At 31.8% G+C, this 21,340-nt stretch overlaps 1 protein-coding gene across 1 annotated transcript in view; it reads right to left on the bottom strand.

The window, feature by feature from the left end:
- The window catches only part of LOC115880730 (disintegrin and metalloproteinase domain-containing protein 12), a 195,392-nt gene that overhangs the window by 13,837 nt on the left and 160,215 nt on the right, over positions 1-21,340 (bottom strand). Inside the window, exons 4-9 of the mRNA XM_030898009.1 lie at positions 20,653-20,934; positions 8,049-8,222; positions 7,820-7,989; positions 5,180-5,328; positions 3,281-3,606; positions 1,457-1,629 (exon numbers count right to left, since the gene is read on the bottom strand). Of these exons, the coding sequence (XP_030753869.1) occupies positions 1,457-1,629; positions 3,281-3,606; positions 5,180-5,328; positions 7,820-7,989; positions 8,049-8,222; positions 20,653-20,934 (1,274 nt within the window). The remainder of the gene's footprint in view (positions 1-1,456; positions 1,630-3,280; positions 3,607-5,179; positions 5,329-7,819; positions 7,990-8,048; positions 8,223-20,652; positions 20,935-21,340) is intronic.

Genomic DNA, 21,340 nt, shown 5'->3' with positions numbered 1-21,340 from the left:
ATACCCCGATACCCCCCGATAACATTAACAATTCTACGGGGTGTGTGATTTTTCCACATCGGTCATCAATATATTCCGCAAAAAAAGTCGTTCGCTTCAGATCAAAAGGATTTTTTTCAAACGTCTCAAAAGTATTAATTTTTGTCATTAGGCATAAAATTAAAGCACTGTTAGGCCTAAGCACAAAAGTACAAAAATATATTATTAAACTAATAATTGTAAGTGCCTAATTCAACGAGTGTACAAATTGTTGCTCGATTACTGTTTATATTATTTGCAGTGTTTGAAACTGATTAAAAAATTATTTGTAATGTTTAAAAAAATAGTATGTTCTATTCAGAGTAAAAATGAACTTTTTGTGGCTCCCTGTAACGTCGAAATAGCTTTACGATGGTTCTTCAAAGATACAGCATCGTCAAAAAATAAAGTATAATTTTTACTCCTAATAAAACAATACAATATTGTTCGGAAATAGTCTTAAGTCGAGAATGAAATGAGTATGTATTATCTAATGTCAAAGTGTAAAGTACTTACTGCAGATCAAAATGTCGATGTCGGTAAGAATTTGGAAACATACAACCCATTTAAAAAAATATATATAAAACAACATATTTTCTGACAACGATTATAGATTCTCGGGAATGAAGATATAGTCTCTATATTAGAAGAACTTAGTTCTGCACTAGAGTTTGCGAATGATATGTATTAGAACAGCGAATTTTTGTCACTTATACATAAATTTTAAAATAAATCTCCCTGCGTTTAGCGGTCTAATGGATTCACACGAAATTAGTTCAAAAACAATTAGATTGATGAATAGATATTTTTATATAGTTTTATAACATTTACAATTTTTTTTAGCGATTTACTATTTGTTATATATGTTATAGAAATATTTTTTATAGGTTTCTAGGACACATTTTTATGACTTTTACAGTTGTTTTTTGATTTATAATAAAGTTTCAATAAAATTAATTTTTTTGATTTAAATCACATGATTAAAATTAAAAAAATCACTTGATTTAAATCACGATTTAAATCATGATTTAAATCATTTGATTTAAATCATGCCAACCCTGCTTTTCATCATGCCAACCCTGCCTTTTATAAAAAGACTTAAATATTTTTTATGACATAAGTCTTTTCTAAAGGCTTAATTTTTTTTCTATTTCGGAATAAAGATTCTATTTCAGAATCAAAATTATTTGTGATTTAAACAAATAATTTTGAAAAAGACTTAATTTTTTAAGGTCTTAAGTCAGCTTTCAAAAAATGACTTAAAATCACATCATTTAGTCATTAAAATGATTTAAATCAGGAAAAACTTAAGTTTTCTGTGAGCTTGCAGCTCTGTGTATGACAATATACATACGACCTTGTCGTTTTCTATTGTAAATCTGATTTTAAAGGTTCTCTATTCATAATTTATGTCTAATCCCATATGTTACTCAATTACCTTGTCCTGCAGAAACCATGGTAACAAAAGGCGTGTCCTCCGTCGCACTCTTCTGTATCTAATTTATAAATATCATCAGGACAATACTCAGACTGCCCTGTACAATATTCAGGTAAATCACATTCATAATCCGCCGAACGGCATAAAGTTCCAGCGTTTTTAGGTTTACAAGTCTAAAAAATATTAATTTTGTTAAAAAATATTTCTTACAAATAGCCTTTGTGTAAAGGTAGCATTTTTATTTCGAAAAAAAATGGGTAATGAAAGTTCTGGATATGTTTTTAATATGCAATTTTGTGTGCATAAAATTGCGAGAATTAGTCTGTCCATCCGTAAAAAAAATCTTAAACCTTGAGGGATCCCTTCAAATTTTCTGGTTAACCATACCATACCGCCATTACTCGCTGACGAGTATTTGACACGCATCAGAAGATGGTCACGCAAGGCGTTTCCCTTCATGAGCTGTGACTGAAAAGCCCAATACGTGATGTCTCATCTGTCTACCGCACTCCGGACATTCAAAAATCTCATTGCTTTGTTGCCTCTTTACTTTTTGGTTGTCGCTCTTAAATGACTTTACAATTCTTCTCCATTCCGTTCTATTGTGAGCTGCCTCCTCCTACCCATTCTGCTTGTTAATTCCCTTTAAGTTTTCGTGGAAAATATCCTTGAACCTTTTGAGTTGTCCACCCGACCTCCTCTTACCGTCTACAAGCTCACCGTAAAGCAGAGATTTTGGTATGCGGTTTTCTTGCATTCTGCATACGTGACCAGCCCATCTTATGCGGGACTTTGTAATCATGACTTCAATACTCTCGCAGTTAGCTTTTTCAAGAACCGATACGTTTGAGACATGATGAAACCATTTTATTCTTAAGAGTTGTCTAAGATGTCTCTGTTGCAACTTGTTTAATGCGTTCATGTGTCGACGGTACGGCACCCAGGTTTCGCTTCCATATAACATGGTGGGAATTATTATCGTTCGGTACACCGCAAGTTTCTTTTTTGTGCTCAAGTCATGATTGTAGAAAACCCTGTCTTTTAATTTCCAGAATGCTCGTGAGGCGCTGCTAATCCTGTGCTGAATTTCAGAGTCGATATTGGCCTTTTCCGAAATCAAACTGCCGAGGTAATTGAATTCCGCTACATATTCCAACGTTAACCACAGGCTAATCCACCATTTTCTTTTTCTACTTAAAGATAATAACAGTGGCGTGCAGTGCAAATCAAAGCATACCATATTTTCATGTTTTTTTAATTGTTTCTAAAATGGTGTGGAAATTTGGAAAAGTATAAACGGGATTGTCCATTTTAGAACAAGCAAAAATTTTGATGGAGAATGTATTTTTCTCAAAATGACAATAAAAAAATTCCTCCTGTAAAGACAATCCATACTGTACATTCACGAATACGTAGAATTATAGAAAAATTATTGATATACATTCTTAAATTAAGGAGGGAATTTAAAAATCTCTTAATTATTGCCAACATGTAAAATCACAAATAATCAGAAATCTTACTAATCTGGCTAAGATGCAGAAAATTTGGTAAAAAATGCAGCATCAAAATTGCAGAAGTGGAAACCACCCATTAGGAGTTGTATTCAAGACTCTAATCAGAACTATGTTTTTAAAAACGATTATTTTTTAATAAGTTCATTTTGTGTGTTTAGATAATAAAACTTTAATGATAGTTAAAGTTAATATAACTAACTTAACTATAAAACTAAAGAACTCTCGAAATCTATTCAGACTTCCCAATATTCAATTAGTTATCCAAAAAATGCTATCTTCACATAAGCATATTATAAATGTCACAACTTACAGTTAAGTCACAGCACTCGCCAGTAGCACAACTGGCATTATTATACAGCATACAAGTGGATGCGTTACAGCATGGATTGTCGCAATGCTCGGGCAACCCGCAATCACACTGTTCCCCTTGCTCTACAAATCCATTTCCACAAACCGGACTGTCGAAAAGGGATTCTGGTTTGTTTTTTAGGCAATAATCCATTCCATGGGTAAAGGCTAACAATAAGTAGTTCAGACTGCATGAAGACCAATGGGTTGGTGCAACAGTTGAACTGCTTGGTGCCATAATACATCTTTCTTCTGGACATTTGCATACAGTCGTGTCATGCTCCATACCTGAAGTATATTCATTATTAAATTTAAATTGCGTATAAAAACAAATGTATTTATTTTTAAATATATTCATGGCGTTGCTCATCGTACAATTTCACGAATTCATCTTTTTTGTTTACTAATAAAAACAATATACAGGGTTGACCGAATTGCATTCGGGAAACTTCAGCAGCATATTATACAGATAAAAATAAGTAAAAAAGTTCCTATAAATGTATGGCTTAAAATACAAGGAGTAGAAATTTCATTTTTTTATTATTTATTTATTATTATTATATTATATTTTATTATTTATTATTATTATTTATTTAATATATATTATTATTATATTTATATATTTTTTTTTATTTTACTTATTTCCTTTTTTTTCAAATAATTTCGATACAACTAACGTCGATATTTAGATAAAATTTGGTGTTTGAGTGCTTTTTGACATGAGGGATATGGGATGGAAATATGACTTCGATGTCAATATGACTTCTATTTGTAGGGGACATATTTTTAAGTGTTTGGAAGAGTAACAATTTTTCATCTGTAGATACCTGTATTACAAAAAAAAAAACTACTGAGTAAAAAATATACATTTCCGCCGTTTTTACGTAAAAATGCCTTTTTAAACATTTTATAGCTTCATATTTTCTTACACCAATTTGATCAAAAGCAAAAATGGATTCAAGCAGTTTGATGAAACAAAGTGCTCGTTACATAATCAAAAAATGAAATAGACATATACTATGAGAGGATAAAATATAATTTGCAATATTAATGGCATACTTTTTTTAATTAACTAGTGATTAAATGTTTTGTGAATACCTTCTAAAATTATAATTATGTATCTTTCGGAACTCGTTTAAAAAGTTTTTTTAGCTGGAATAATAAATTATACCTAATACAAGTTAGACCTGAAGATATCATATTATTTTTTATTTATATTATTAAAATTTTCACAAATTATACTTCCTAACACTTTTAGAATAATTATATAATAAATGTTTCGTATACTCGCTATTTAAACCCGTATATTTGTATATACTAGTTGTTTACGATATTCTCCGATGGTGGCAGCACCGGCGCATAATGCACCAAGCCTATACAGGTACAGATGAAAAGTTATTACTCATTAAAACAGTTAAAAATATGAAGATAACGCCCCCGACAAGTAGGAGTCATATTGGCATTGAAATTAGATTTCTCATGTCAAAAAATACTCAGACACAATTTTCATAATGATATCGATGTTAATTCAGAAATTGATTAAAAAATGGAAATAAAAATAAAATTTGCTACACTGTATCTACGAAACGAAGCATTTTGGAACATAAATTTATACGAATTTTACTACTTCATTTTATTTGCAGAATATGCCTCCGAGGTTTCCCGAATACAATTCGAACCATCCTGTATAAATCATATGTCACCAAATGCATCAATAAGAACGTTAGTTGAAATATAAATTAATTTACACAAATTAGCGTTAAATAAGTGACTCAACAATGAATCAGTTTTTAAAGAAAATATTGTTTTCATTTCAATTAACAAGGCATTGAATAACAATTGGCAACGTCATTAGACTTACCAAAGTTATGTCCCATCTCGTGAGCAATTGTGGTGGCTACTAAACCTACTACAGGCGAGTGATCAGTATTCACTCCACCTGAGTACTCGTAAGTACACATTGGTCCCTTTAGTGCTTTTCCAACAACACCATGGTCAAAGTTAAATTTCCTATAAAAATGTCAACCATGTTATTAAATTCTTATATTAGATTCTAATACATCCTAAGCAATAGAAAATAATAATATTTATGGTCAATGGAGATAGCAGATAGCCCAGATGAACAATAATACCTACTATAGATTCTGTTTATTTTGTCATGATCAAAATTAATAATAACTAATAAAAATTGATAATAATTTATAAAATAAAAAATACAGGGGTTTGACATTGGTTTTATTATTTACATTGTATATTACAAAATGTCTTATATGAAGAACATGTATTGCTTTTCACTTATATCTTTTATTCAAGGTCTATTATATTTTCTTGTTTTGACATTTTAAATCCTGCTAATCATACAAAATAAATTTTAGTAAGGACATAGTTGCGATATTTGTGTATTCCTATTTTAAATATGACAAGAACTTTTATTGTTTTATCTTTTTAATATAATGTCTATTTTTAATGTAATTTCTATATTTCTCTTTTTTTACGTTCAACTAGTTTTTAAATTAATTATCATTTATTCTATCCACAAGATTTGATTTAATTTATAAAATACAAACCACAGTTTTGGTAGAATTGACAGTTTGATGATGAGATACCCAGTTTGTCACTATCATATAGCAACATTATTTTTTCAATAGGCTCCTATACACCAGAAGGATTTGTCCTGCGGATTAGATCTGCGGATTTGGACTGTCGATTAAATCGATTTGCCCGATAAAATATTCTCGTTTGGGATAAAATTTGACGTTTTATAGCAGTTTTATAAAGGATGGTCCGAACTGTATTCCGGAAACTTCGGCAGCATATTCTGCAGATAAAAATAAGTAAAACAGTCCGTATAAATATATGTACTAAGATGCTTAGTTTCGGAGATACAGGGTGTAGAAGTTTCATTTTTATTTCAATTTTTTCCAAATAAGTTCTGAAGTAACGTCAATATATGGATAAAAATTGGTGTCTGGCAGTTTTTTGACATGAGAATTTTCATTTTGATATCAATATGACTCCTATTTGTAATGGCAGATATTGACAATTTCAGTTCAAAATATCTCAAGTCTCGAGAACCATTACTCGTAGCGATTTTTACCGAGAGACCTTTTTACGTAAAAAATGTTGTAAATGTATATTTTATTACTCTAAATTATTTACTCTAAATGTACTATTTTATTACATAGTTGTATACAGGTACGGACGAAAAGTTATTACTCTACAAACCAAAATAAAAATAAAAACACTAAATCACCACAATACACCAAAACACTTTTACTTTTACACTGGACGCGCGTTTCGCTAACCACGTTAGCATCATCAGCAGATAATTATAAACTGAGTAAGAAACGGACTAAAACAGTTTATAATCATCTGCTGATGATGCTAGCATGGTTAGCGAAACGCGCGTCCAGTGTAAAAGTAAAAGTGTTTTGGTGTATTGTGGTGATTTAGTGTTTTTATTTTGCTGTGTAACACCAAAGGTTCCAACCCTCAACTGTAATCTCTACAAACCAGTTAAAACATATGTAGATGGCGCCCTCTACAAGTGGGTGTCATATTGACATCAAAATCAAATGTCTCATGTCAAAAAACTCCAGATACCAATTTTCATCCAAATAATGACGTTACTACATAAATTATTTGGAAAAAATCAGAATAAAAATGAAATTTCTACAATTTATATACATTGGCGTAACTACAGGGGGGCCCGTGGGTGCCGCCCCCCAGGTACCACTGGGCACGCCCCAGAGAAATCCTGAATTATGACTCTTGGTTACGTATTACTTTTTATTTGCTTGTGATGTCGTAAAAATGACGTTTTCTAGTTTTGTTTAGTTAATATTATTTTGTTGTGTTCAAAAAATGAGGTAATTTTTATTTTTTTAGAAAATTTATAGGTATTTAAGTAATCTACAGGAACACGGTTTGATAACAAAGTTTATGAAATTTATTGATAGAGAAATTCATGTAAACGTTTTATGCAAAAAATGTGTGTAAAATTATTTTTCATTTTTAAAAAAACAAAAGCCCTAGGACCCCCTGGGCTCAACACCAAGCTCCCACCAGGCCCACCCCAGGATACATTGCTAGTTACGCTAATGCTTATATCTCCGAAACTAAGCATTTTAGGACATACATTTATACGAACTTTTAGACTTATTTTTATCTGCAGAATATGCTGCCGAAGTTTCCGAAATACAGTTCGGACCACCCTGTATAGATAAATGTTTATCGGAATAATAGAATAAACTGCCGCTTAAAAAAAAGAGCGTTACAAGTCCGCCAATTTTATCCTTCTTTCATTTTTTAGGCCAATCTAATCTGACAGATCACGCCTGCAGATTTGAAGGCTTGACCTGCCACATAAATACAAAGCTTTTATCCGCAGACTATGCCCGCAGGCCAGATCTTCTAGTATATGGGGGGCTAATAGATATATTCCATGCAGAAATAATAATCACATCTATAGTAGTTTTTTATAATTTATATTAAAACTTACGTCAATAGTTGAGCATTGTCATTGGGGTGATCAGGGAGCAATTTTTGCTTTCTATAATGTAAAAAACTAGTGAGCGTTGAATCACCATCTGGAGAAAAGATCATTTCGTCATGTTCAGTCCATATCACAACTCCTACTAGAGCTATAAAAATATTTAAGGGAGAATAGAGCTGAAAAAAATATATTTAAGTTAATATTTTAGAATTCAGCAGCAATACTACACACTTACTCCATTGATAATATTGGCAATACTTTTACAATGGTTGATAACTCTGCTTCTACTTTCTCCCAGTTCTTTGTATTCTCTATTGTCTACAACTAAAACTAGTTCCACATATTTTGATTCTTTATTGGCATTGTAAGGTCCCCTAATTAAATCGTGACTTTCCGTCGATCTTTTGTACTGAAAACATAAAAATTACTCTTTAAAAAAATGATGACAAACAATTGATTATAAAAAAAGAAAAAAATCCAAATTTTCAATTTTTTTTCGCGAAAAAAAACTAATAATCGTGATTCTGGGGTCGAAATATACTACCCCGAAAAATATTTGCACTTATTTAAGACCTCACCCTGTATGCCATATCGGCAAAAGAGAGTACTGGGCCCGTATTTATCATAGGAGTGAATCACATTGGTGATTTTTAAGTCGCAGAGAGAAAAATGCGAAGTGTTTATTATACAGGGTGGCGCACCTCATTCGCCTCGGTTGATTATACGAAACCGGAAACAACCTGTTGACAAACTTTTTTTTATAGCATGCATATTTAGATATCTTTATATATCTCAAAAACCAAAGCTTTTAAACATATTAAACCCTTATAATAAATGCCCTATTTTATGTCTAAGAATCCAAAAATGAAATAAAATACTAGGTGTTCCATTAGAAAAAATATAACTTTGGTATGGATCTTTGTTCTGACACACCCTGTACATTTCAAAATAATTTGAAATTGTGCAGATTGCCTTCCCACATATAGCCATAAAATATTTTGTTTCTACATCTTTCCGTTTTGGTATAATCAACCGAGGCGAATGAGGTGCGCCACCCTGTATAAGTCATTGCATACGTTTGGAAAATACTTATTCTTCTTTCTTTATTCAGTATAACTTATTGTACTGAGCGTATTCGCTGTACTTTTCTTATACACGGCACCCAAAGCCAGACCTTGCCCACGCTGTATACAACATGGGTTACAATGTTTACTGAATCAAATAAAAACAAAGTGAAGCTTTCAGCACAAAGCTCCAATATTTGAAGATCTAATATTTTTATACTGTAGTCCCGTGTGAGACCCAGGTAAAATACAAAAATACCTTAAACATTATCTACTAGAGATGAGCAAAACTGCGATTCTCCCATCGCAATTGAAACTGCTATTGCGATTTTTAAATCGCTGCGACTGTAACCTGCGATTGCGATTTTAATATTTAAATATTGTACCAGGCATTTTATTCAGTGTCATTTTCTATCGAATAAAGTAAAAAAATACCGAGAGTGCACATTTAAAAATCAAAAGTTGTAGTAATTTCCGGTGAAAAAGAAAGTAATCGAAATAAATTGAATACGTCAATCAATCCTAATTTATGTCATATGCTTACATACTAAATCTCGTTTTTTATCAGAAAAAAATTAAAAAGTTATAGAGGTGAACCACTCTTGAGAAACATCAGGTATATTATTTGATCTTGGTCCTAGAAAATAATACCACAGATTATACAGATTATAAACTTTGTTTTTTCTTTATTGTTTTTCGTGGTTCCAATTTTCGGAATCGGGCACTAGTTAGGTTACTAGTTTGCGCACATAGCACGCACAGTTATTAGAGAGAGTTAGTTCCGGCACAGTTATTAGAGAGATATCGGAAAACCGAATAGCGTCATGCAGTATTTACGCGTACCTTATCATAGTTGCGATATGCGCGAGTCAATTTTTAACGCAACACCCGCTAATAACGTTACCGCCTGACGTAATTTGTGGATCCATTACACCAAGCGCTATTTCTAAATAACGTTTAAAAATTGCTTAAATGGGCATGTGCGGGTATTTGACAACCGGGGCCGGCCGGCGAGATTATGTTTGAATTGTTTTGAATTATTACTTTAGTTTTATTAGGATATTTGACATATAATGTAAAACTTGGAAAAACAGTTTGTTATAATAATGCTTTTATTTATTCACTATTCTAATAAAGAATATGCATTCCTTCGGAAACTCTCTATTTATTTATCTAGTAATGCTAAAACACTCTATTTGAAAGTCGATTAGAGAAAATAGTATGATTCATTGGCAAGCGATGTAAATATTTGTGATCAGGTAAAATTGTGATGTAAGAGAAGGCTTAGCTTGTCGGCGGCAGGTCAGTAGTAGACGGGCCGGCCGGCTGTTGTGTTGTGTTTTGTCATAGAGCTGACATTTGGGGGTTGCGAGTCTTTTGACTATAAACGTTGCATGTACTGTAAGGCAACGAAGAAAACCTCTTATGACGTCTTGCCTTCGAGGTTGGTCTTGAGGTCTCTCTTGTCTTCTCGATTGACACGATGCGGCGTTGGGGTAGTGAGGTACCCCAATTAGCCTATTCGATTGGGATGCCAGTCTGTTTAGCGGCAGATTTGCGTCCGGGGGAAGTCCCTATACTATTTCAGGTGACACTAGCTAGTTGTTGAAGATTATTAACCAATAGATCAATAGATCCGAATAATATTTGAATTAGATAGAAGATATGGAACGGGATACATTGAAGAGAATGCCAGTGGCTAGGGGGCAGAGTACTCCCGGGTGAGTCTTACTATTTAACTATCAATTTTATCCAGATAGTAAATGTTTGTTTTGTTATTTTCATGTACAATGAGAGAGTGCTTGCCGGTGACCAACTAAATGGATATTTGAGGTGAATTTGCATTGTGAGGTCCGGTTGAGTAAGCCACAGATATAAGCGATTTTACAATAACTAGCTGGGATTAGTTTTAATTAAATAAATATGGCCCAAAATATGGATTCCACCTCTTCCAATATTAAAGAACCTATAAAGAGGCTTAGGTTTACAGCAGATGACGACTTAGCCCTTCTAAGAGAATTTGTTGATTGTTGCCCTAAACCCACTGGCAGACGTTGAACAATAAAGCACTGGAAATAAGCACTTTAGCCCTTTAGTTTTAAAATACCTAGTAAACAAAATAATTTCAAAGTTAGGTTAAGTTTAAATGGCGGACGTGACGCGAACAGAATTCTTTCCGATCCGATAACTATAAATGAAGAGAGTTAATACCACCTCACGTAAAGGAAATAACACCTGGCCGTATTAACGTCCATGCACGCTATTCGGTTTAGCGATATCTCTCTATTACGCTGTTTATTGTTATTTCACGCGAGTTTATTTTTGCGCACAGGAAATTTTACTCGTTTGCACATCGTCATAAAAAACAATTTTCGTACCACGAATTAGGGACAAGATTTTTATCTGTATACTTATAGGATACCTAATCTGTGATAATACCTTCTCTATAAATAAATAAAATCAGAGAAAAAATTCAATCGCAGTTTTCTACAAAATGCTTCAAGGAACCACAAAATTACATTCGCAACAAAATCGTAAATCGCAACTATAGTAATATTGGTTGCCTAAATTGAAAAAAAACTCGCAAATAGAAAAAATCGCAGTCGCGGTTTCCTAAGAGAGCCAATCGCAGGTTGCGATTGCAATTTTAAAATCACTGCGATTCAATCGTAGTTTGCGATTTGTTGCTCATCTCTATTATCTACCAATTTAAGTTTTTCTTTTAGGTATTAGTGCAACTAAACTTTCCTCATTTAATTATAATCATTAAAACTAAACAGTTTTAAATCTTCTTCGTGTAAGTAGTTAAAGTGGATTGCAATCATATAAATATATCAAGGATTCTTCCCACGAGTTCATTATTATTAAACAGGATGGGTCGACCTATTTAGCATAGTAACATGGTTAGTAGACCATGGAGGAAGGTGTTAAAGAGCACGGTTGCATTATTTATTTTTAATTCCAAAACAAAAGTAAGTTTATTTTTAATTCCAAAACAAAAGTAATATTTTATAATTATTATTAATTATAATTATCACCTTAATTTAAAAAAAATATAATATAAAATACTAGTAATAATATTGGATGCGGTATTTCCAAAATTTTAGTACCTTTCTAGTTATACTATAAAATACATAGAAATTTGATATTTATAAATAAAATGCCGTATGCAATATACATATTTGCAAATTTGAACTTAATTTTCTGATACTTCCATATATCATAATATGAAAGAATTTATGCTAAGGATGCAAATATGTACTTGGTGTATCACTTTAAATTAAAAGAAAATATAGAACACATTGGCTAGTTAAGAAATATAAAATATACTCTGTGTTTTTTTTCTCAGGTAAGATTTTGACAGACGATGACAGAAGAAAAGCAGATGACGTCCCATACCAATCTATTTATTTTACTAAAAAAAGTTTCTAATAATGTTTAAGTTAACTATGGATGGGTTTAAATATAAATCCGTCATGCGTCGTCTCTTGTTTTTTTAACCAGTTTTATTGGTTTATTTCAAAAATGACAGTTCGTATTTCAATTTTATTTTTTTTGACGGAACGATGAACGACAAACGGACGCCGATGCGTATGAACTCGCCTTTAGATTTTTGACGCTTGTCAAAGTCTTGCCAAATTCTAGGTTATAATTTTTTGTCAACTTTTGTCAAATACCCTGCGTTTTGGAAGATAATGCATTTTGATTCGTGTTATTACATGTGTTTTGTGTCTTTTAAAGTCAAGTGGAGGAAAAATCGAGTGAAAATTAACTGTAGACCCAGAGCACAGTTTATGGTTAATACTAGCTGCCCAGGCAGAAAGTCTTATACACCAATAAAGTTACCATCAATAAAGTTCGTATACCATCTCGTCGTAGATAAGTGCATCTCGAATATGGTAGAAGGACCATACTAAACACATACTAAAAACTGGAGTAGCTGTAAAATATCGACATCACACGATAGGTAATTACTGGATTTTAGTACCTACTGCAGAAAAATAATGTCAAAAGGTACTGGTTTAAAAAAAATTAAGATTAAAGTTAATTAATCAACCTTTAAGGTATACAATTTGGTAAGTGTTATTATTAATAAAATAGTTTGTTTTATTTATGTTGTTTTATTTATTCCTACGGAATATTACAAATTTGTATTTGTACATAAGTTATATTGATAAATATAATCATAAATGCGGGAAGTTTCATAAAGCTTGAAAGTAAGAAATAGTTCTTCTTATATTTTTTTGATATGTGGTGTCTTGTTCTTGTTTGTTTTGTATTAACACATACCGTTTTTTATTAAATAAAATAACTCGATAACATTTTTTCAGTTTTATATAGTTTTTTTCACAATATTTTGAAGTCATCACTTGTCAGTCAAATTTTAAATATATTAATTTCTTGCTATGCGTTCCAGTTGTACCAACTTATTTCTTTGTAAAATAAAATAAACTACTTTGAAATTAAAATGACAGACACATCTATCACTGTCAAGGATCTTCTCGTTGGACAGACTATAAATAGGTTTGTCACACAATAATTCATATCCATGGCTGGGAAACTTAAATGGAAATGACGGTTCATTAAAAATAGTTTTTCCTCCAAGATGCAGAGGCGCAAAATATTAAAACTGTCAATATTAACAATGCAAATGTCAATATCTGACAATAATAAAATTTGATTTTTAACTGTCACTCAGAGACGCTTTTGTTGTGATTTTACGGTTTGATTTCGTTTTGATTTGTCGAATTATTGTAAAATTAAATTCCTTCAGAGTTTTTGCCAGTATTCTGCTTTAGACAATGTTTTTTAAAAATGGTGGGACAATTTGTGTTTTGTATAGACTCTTAATTATTTTTTATCATGGAGTTTAATTGTTGTACACCTGGTTTCCGAAGGATACAATGGTAAGTAAATTAAACATATCTACTTACAGTTATAGATTTTTTTAAATTAGTACTGCTTATAAATGCTACTTGCTGAGCAGTTATTTAATTTTTTTACGGTGCATGTAAGGAATTAAGGACGCGCGTTGTGTTATATTAGCATGATCAGCAGATGATTACATCTAATTTAATTTGTTTTTATTATTTCAGGTCTCAAACGGAAACAAACTGGGAATCTTGCCTACACCAAAATTATATAGCCGTTTCCAATTCACTTCAAAGGGAGGAAAATTATGTACTGCCTGCTATTTGCTGAAAACCGCCAAAGATTAAATTATAACTGTAACAACTTAATATATACCATTTCTAATCTTTTTAATATATTTTTTAATTAATATCCGACATATAAGAACACTTTGTATGCTTTTAATTAAGTTGATTTATCGTTTATAATATGTTCGACCTAATTAAAAGCACACAAAGTGTTCTTATATGTATGTCTAAATTTATTTTAAATTAACTAAAACAACCCCCCTTCCCCGCACCCCTCTCTTCCATTAGTATTTCTTCCTCCGACTACCAGAGGCGCCCTTGTATAATAAAATTGAAATGTATTATAAGTTGCCTATCTATTTAATAGTATAAGTCTTTTATCTATGTTCATATCCTATAATGCTAAATGATCAAATATGACACCAAAAAAATTCTTAAATCTATCACTAAAAAAAAACCCTGACATGAATGAACCAACAGGTAGTTACAACAGACACAACACAGTATTACCACGGTATCACAACATAGTATACTCTGTTTTTTTCTCAGGTAAGATTTCGACAGACGATGACAGAAAAAAAGCAGATGACTTCCATACCAATCCATTTATTTTACTAAAAAAGTTTCTAATATTTTTTAAGTTAACTATGGATGGGTTTATAAATAAATACGTCATGTGTCGTCTCTTGCCTTCTTTTAACCAGTTTTATTGGTTTATTTCAATAATGACAGATCGTATTTCAATATTATTGGTTTGACGCAACGATGAACGACAAACGGACTGCGATGCGTATGAACTCGACTTAAGATTTTTGAGAATTGTCAAACTCTTGCCAAATTATAGGTTATAATTTTGTGTCAAATTATGTCAAATAGAAATGATAAATATTTTGCATTTTGCATTTTGGACTGTGTTGTTACTTGTGTTTCGTGTTTTTTAAAATTAAGTGGAAGAAAACTCGAGGGAAAATTAAGTGTTGACCCAGACCATAGTTTACAGTTAATATTCGGTGCCCAGAGACCGCCAGAAACACAGTTTGCAAGAGACTATGGCCAGAGAGTTATATTAGCCACAAATAAAGTTGTATACTATCTCGTATATGGTACCAAAAATTGGAGTATCTGTAAAATAACATCACACGATAGGTAAATTAAAAAAAAGATTAGATTTTTTCAGTTTTATACATTTTTTTCACAATATTTTGATATATTAATTATACGTATAATTTAAATATATTAATGATACGTTCCAATTGCACCACCTTATTTCTTTGTAAAATAAAAAAAACTACTTTGAAATTAAAATGACAGACACATCTATCACTGTCAAGGATTTTGTCGTTGGATATATACCGGGTGGTGCATCGTCATTGGAAACATAGGAAATCCCATGTAAATTCTGAACTGCCAAAATATTGGCTCCCCTATTAATTTGGCAGCAAAGTTGTAAATACGTTTTTCGAAGGTCTGCGTATGCTGAATACACATGCCAAATTTCAACAATTTTGGATAAGCCGATTTTAAGTAATTTAGGAAAAACTGTATCTATATGATACAACTTCAAGTTGTTATCTTATAATTTTGTCAATGTCAAATTATTTTTTTCTAACGTTATGCATTTGCCTCATTCGAACCAGTTTAAAATTACAAAAATACATTTCGGGAACACACGTAGGTCCAGTGGCGTGCATTACATATAGGCAAAAAAGCATTGCCTACCCTTCCATTTATTCAAGACAGACGCAAAATAAAAATATATTTATCTGATCAATTTTCATTATATATCTACCTACAAATCCTACAATGCGACTTACATTGTTTTATTTTTCTAAATAGTAAGTTAGTATTGTCTTTAATACGGTTGCAAAGCCGGAAACATCATACAAAACAAACGCCACCTGTTCAACGTCTTATTATTACCTAAAAAACGCATCCCATTATTCGAAATCGAACGCACGGCCGCAACTTAACATTACATAGATATGGACAAGCAAAAGCAGTGCGTTACCACAGCACGGATGCACCCAATGTCTCGATGCCGCCGATGCGGTATCGCCAGTTCCGATGTTATTACAGAACTATGTAAGAAACAGTCCATGTTATTTCATACGATCAATTTTAAATAACTGTGTTTTAGAAAGATTGTATTATGCAGCAAATTAGAAATTTACTTGTCTCGTCATCTGTATTTGTTTCCAAACGATTCCATCTATTATTTTATTTGACTGTAAAATCATTTTTTAGGCAGTGACAATTGGCAATCTGGCAATATTGTATACGGTTATTGTTTTAGCTAATTCGCCAGTCGTTATCGGGAAGAAATAATTCGCCAGTGCCTATCGGGAAGAAATAATGATTGAATGATAGACAGATTATTCGTTTTGCATCTATAAATAACTAGATTTATTTGCTGTTATTTGAATTTTCTTTTGTTTGAGTTTAAAGTTAAAATACGTTAGACAGAGTAAATTTTATATATGTACATTGTACATAAATATTATGTAATACATAGTTTTTTTCTTAGTTTTTTCATATTTTTTTATTCTGTTGCCTACCCTACTGTAAATGGTACTGCACGCCACTGCGTAGGTCCTATAATGTAGTAGTGCAGACAGCACAACAAATTACATTTGATAATGATTTAATAATAGGTTGACAACTTAAGATATGTTGACATTGACTGGTTTTGCATTGTTACCTGTTCAGATTTAATATAAAAATAGATGCAGTTTTTCATAAATTACTTAAAATCGGCTTGTCCAAAATTGTTCAAATTTGACATGTGTATTCAGCATACGCAAACCTTTAAAAAACCTATTTACGAATTAGCTGTCAAATTAATAAGGGAGCCAATATTTGAAAAGTACAAAATTTGCATGGGATTTCCTATGTTTTCAACGACGATGTCACCACCCGATATACGTTGCTACCTAATTTTTTCTGGTTATGTGAAATTGAAAATATACATTAAACTATATTAAGTGCAATTAAACACTTTAATGCAATTAGGTATTTATGATACCATCACAATAAATAAATGTAATGTGATTACTAACAGTTCAAAGGTTCATATGGACAAAACCGGTCCTATTTATGGTAGTTAGTTCTATTTTGATAACAATTAATTGTTAGATTTAGTTTCTTTTCTTCCGCACAATTATGTTGTGACGATCAATAACAATACAGCTCAGGTGCTTTTATAACAGAGAAAAACCATTATTACAGTTGAGGGTTGGAACCTTTGGTGTTACACATCAAAATAAAACACGAATTTACCACAATACACCAAAACACTTTTTACTTTTACACTGGACGCGCGTTTCGCTAACCATGTTAGCATCATCAGCAGATGATTAAAAACTAAAATACAATTTGAGCGTTTATATACTCACTCAGTAGGCACCGAGTGGGCGTGGCAAGATCTAGCCAACCGAGTCAGACCCCACCAAGCGTAACAGTTAGATTTCCGGTACTAGAGTAGTAGGAACAAAGAACTTGAAGGAATTGGACCGTTGTATCTGTTCATACTATCTTTACATTTATTAATTCTGATGCTTTCATATGCATCTAATTGCCTGTAATTTGAGACTTGTTTAATTAATTTTAAATTATTAAGATCTATACAATATTCTTTATCAACAATATGTTCGGCAATGCAAGATTTATCCCATTTTATGTTCGACACTATGATATGATTCATTAGGAATATATCTGCGTGTAGTCGTATTTTTCCTATAAATATCAAATTCCAGGCAATTATTAGTATTTCTAATATATACATCTTTCTAATATATAAAACATCTAGAAATGGTAATCTGTCGTGGTTCTCAATTTCATGTGTAAATTTAATGGAAGGAAAACGATTATTTAACTTAGAAATAAAATTATTTATGGTGTCTGAATGTGTATCAAAAACAGCAAAAATATCATCCACATACCTAAACCATACTCTTGGAAAATACTCAAACTGATTCTTAGCCTCCACTTCAAATGAATGCAAGTATCCAATCCCTCATTACCAAAATTGTATGCGTTGCAAAAATTCATAAGCCGGATAAGTCTATGCGCCCAATTGTTTCGGCTGTAAGTTCTCCGATTTATAATTTGGCAAAATGGTTATCAAGGGAGTTCGAAAATTTACCTAATCATGAACCCTCTTTCTCAGTTAAAAATAATATTGAATTTATTAACAAAATTAAAAATACAACATTGCATGAAGGTGAAATTTTGGTCTCCTTTGATGTATCTTCGTTGTTGCAGGCTACTTGCAGGAATAACTAAACGCAAATGATCTCGACAACAAAACTGTGAATGAATACATTGAACTTACATCGTTATGTATGAAACAAAATTGTTTTCAATTTAATAACAATTTTTTTGAACAACGGGAAGGTACAGCAATTGGTAATCCATTGTCTTCATTTTTGGCTAATTTACTCATGAGCAGGTTTGAAGTGAAGGCTAAGAATTAGTTTGAGTATTTTCCAAGAGTATGGTTTAGGTATGTGGATGATATTTTTGCTGTTTTTGATACACATTCAGACACCATAGATAATTTTATTTCTAAGTTAAATAATCGTTTTCCTTCCATTAAATTTACACATGAAATTGAGAACCACGACAGATTACCATTTCTAGATGTTTTATATATTAGAAAGATGTATATATTAGAAATACTAATAATTGCCTGGAATTTGATATTTATAGGAAAAATACGACTACACGCAGATATATTCCTAATGAATCATATCATAGTGTCGAACATAAAATGGCTAGTTTAAATTTCTTAGTTCACAGATTACTTAGTTTTCCACTTTCCAACGAAAGATATGAAATAGAAAGAGATTACATTAGGAATGTAGCTAAGTGTAATGGATATGTTCCTTCACTAGTTGATAAAATAATTAGAAAACGTAGATATAGGTTAATGATTTCTGAAAATTCGACTTTTCAAGTGGAGAAAGATACGTCAGAATATTTTTCAATACCGTTTGATGGAGAGTTATCCCGTGGTCTAAAAGGAATTTTTAAGAATGTCAATTATAAACTTGTGTATAGTGCTAATAATAAATTACAACAATTACTAGGTAATCCAAAGGAAGTTTCTTGTAAAGATTGTAATCAGAAATATGTTGGGCAAACTAGAAGATCAATATTAACTAGATTTAAAGAATATTTAGCTCAGATAAGATATGGTAGACCGGATAAATCTTGCGTTGCCGAACATATTGTTTATAAAGAACATTGTATAGATCTTAATAATTTAAAATTAATTAAACAAGTCTCAAATTACAGGCAATTAGATGCATATGAAAGCATCAGAATTAATAAATGTAAAGATAGTATGAACAGAGACAACGGCCCAATTCCTTCAAGTTCTTTGTTCCTACTACTCTAGTAGCGGAAATCTAACTGTTACGCTTGGTGGGCTCTGACTCGGTTGGCTAGATCTTGCCACGCCCACTCGGTACCCACTGAGTGAGTATATAAACACTCAAATTGTAGATTGTATTTTAGTTTTTAATCATCTGCTGATGATGCTAACATGGTTAGCGAAACGCGCGTCCAGTGTAAAAGTAAAAAGAGTTTTTGTGTATTGTGGTAAATTCGTGTTTTATTTTGTAGAGAAAAACCATTCTTCTACCTTGCTTTCATTTTAATTTGTCCTACTTTTGAAAGGCTGCCAAATATTTATTTTTTGAGTTAAAAGGTCGAGTAAAAAAAAATTGTAGTGTATTTCGCTAAGTTTTTGGCCGTTGAGTTAAAAATTGTATAAACTGTAAAATGTTAAAATTATTGACATAACTTATTTTTTATAAATGGTACACCCTATATATCATTAAATATTTAAAAATACTTTTTTTCTGATTACGAAAATATGCCACACTTGCGCAAATTCGTATAAAGATGATTATAATAATTATTATTAAATTAATTCTTGAAACACATTTTTCATCAATCTTGTATAATTGTATATATTCATGGTATCTTGATGAAAAATTATAATTTTAATCATAAACCATGATTTTTGGTTTTCGTATACTTTCTACACTATTTGCAGCTGCGCTAAATGCTGTGGTATATTTGTTTACCGTAAAGCAGGCATGCATTAATCTTCAACTTGCAGTTATCGTTAAGTTCTGTGTGCACTAGTGCTCTCCAACGGATGACAAAAAGTCACGATGGAATGAAGACTTGAAAGTTAACACAAGGACCCCTTAATATTACCATTATTAATATGAAAGGTTAAATTTAGACTTTAACTGGATTTTAAATGCGAAAATACAACATAAGAAATAGTGTTAATTTTGTCAACCCTGTAACCCTTAAAAGTAAGACCTATGAAAAAAACGAATTCAACTAATTTTGTAGAGAATTTTTTGAGCTTCAATTTTCTGTAGGTGTCATATTTTCCGAGATACAAGTTAAAAAGTCATAAAAATGACATTTAACCCCTCCCCTCTATCCGAGCTCATCGTCTATTTTCGGGGACTTTTGACACATATCAGGCGAAGTCCAGAGATATCATTTAAAACCATTTTCAAAACTGTGGGATTTTTTCCACCGATTTCTCTAATTTGACTGGGCTAAATGATTTATCTATTTTCTAACTTACTCTATGAAATCGATTATCAGTGGTCGTATGCTGCTTTTCCGGATTTCTAGCGTCGCCGGCGTAACCACACGTCTTGTTCTGTTCCACAACGTCAGAGTGTCTGTAAACAAAGTGATCCGATTGCAAAGCGTCGAAACCCTGATCGACTCGGTTATCTTTTTCGACATAATGCATTTCTTTTCCGTCGAAGACCACTCCAGATAAGCCGTCGCACGTCGATATCGCCACCCAGGAATCCGGTTTGCCTCTGACTTTACCGTTGTAATGACAATGGTCAATCTCCTGAAAAGATAATTGAAATATTATTGAATAGAGTCACGAAGTAACGGGTCAAATCTGTTAAATCCTTCAAATATTTTAAAATATGACAGGTCAATAAAGAAACATAAATCAAAACGAATTCCACTGAGTTAAAACTTCCGAAACACTGTACAGGGTGTCCCAAATTGGAACTTGATTATTGTGATCCCGAAAACCGGAAAAGATACGAGGTCCGTTAAATAGAGGTAAAGTTGTGCATTTTAATGCTGGTCAAAATTGCACCTTCTTTGTTAAGTTTAAAAATTCCGAATACTTCCGAAGATTCATGGACAAAAACGAATGTTCGCGATTTCAGTTTTTCTATGACTCTATTTAAATAGATATAACGAAATAAATTTCAAATTCTTTTTGCTACTTTTTTTGTTCT

This window comes from Sitophilus oryzae, unplaced genomic scaffold (assembly GCF_002938485.1).
Source record: "Sitophilus oryzae breed Bouriz unplaced genomic scaffold, Soryzae_2.0 scaffold_1652_pilon_pilon, whole genome shotgun sequence".
Classification (NCBI taxonomy): domain Eukaryota; kingdom Metazoa; phylum Arthropoda; class Insecta; order Coleoptera; family Curculionidae; genus Sitophilus; species Sitophilus oryzae.
Note: the sequence above shows the minus strand (reverse complement) of the source record. Positions and strands in the feature narration are given on the sequence as shown.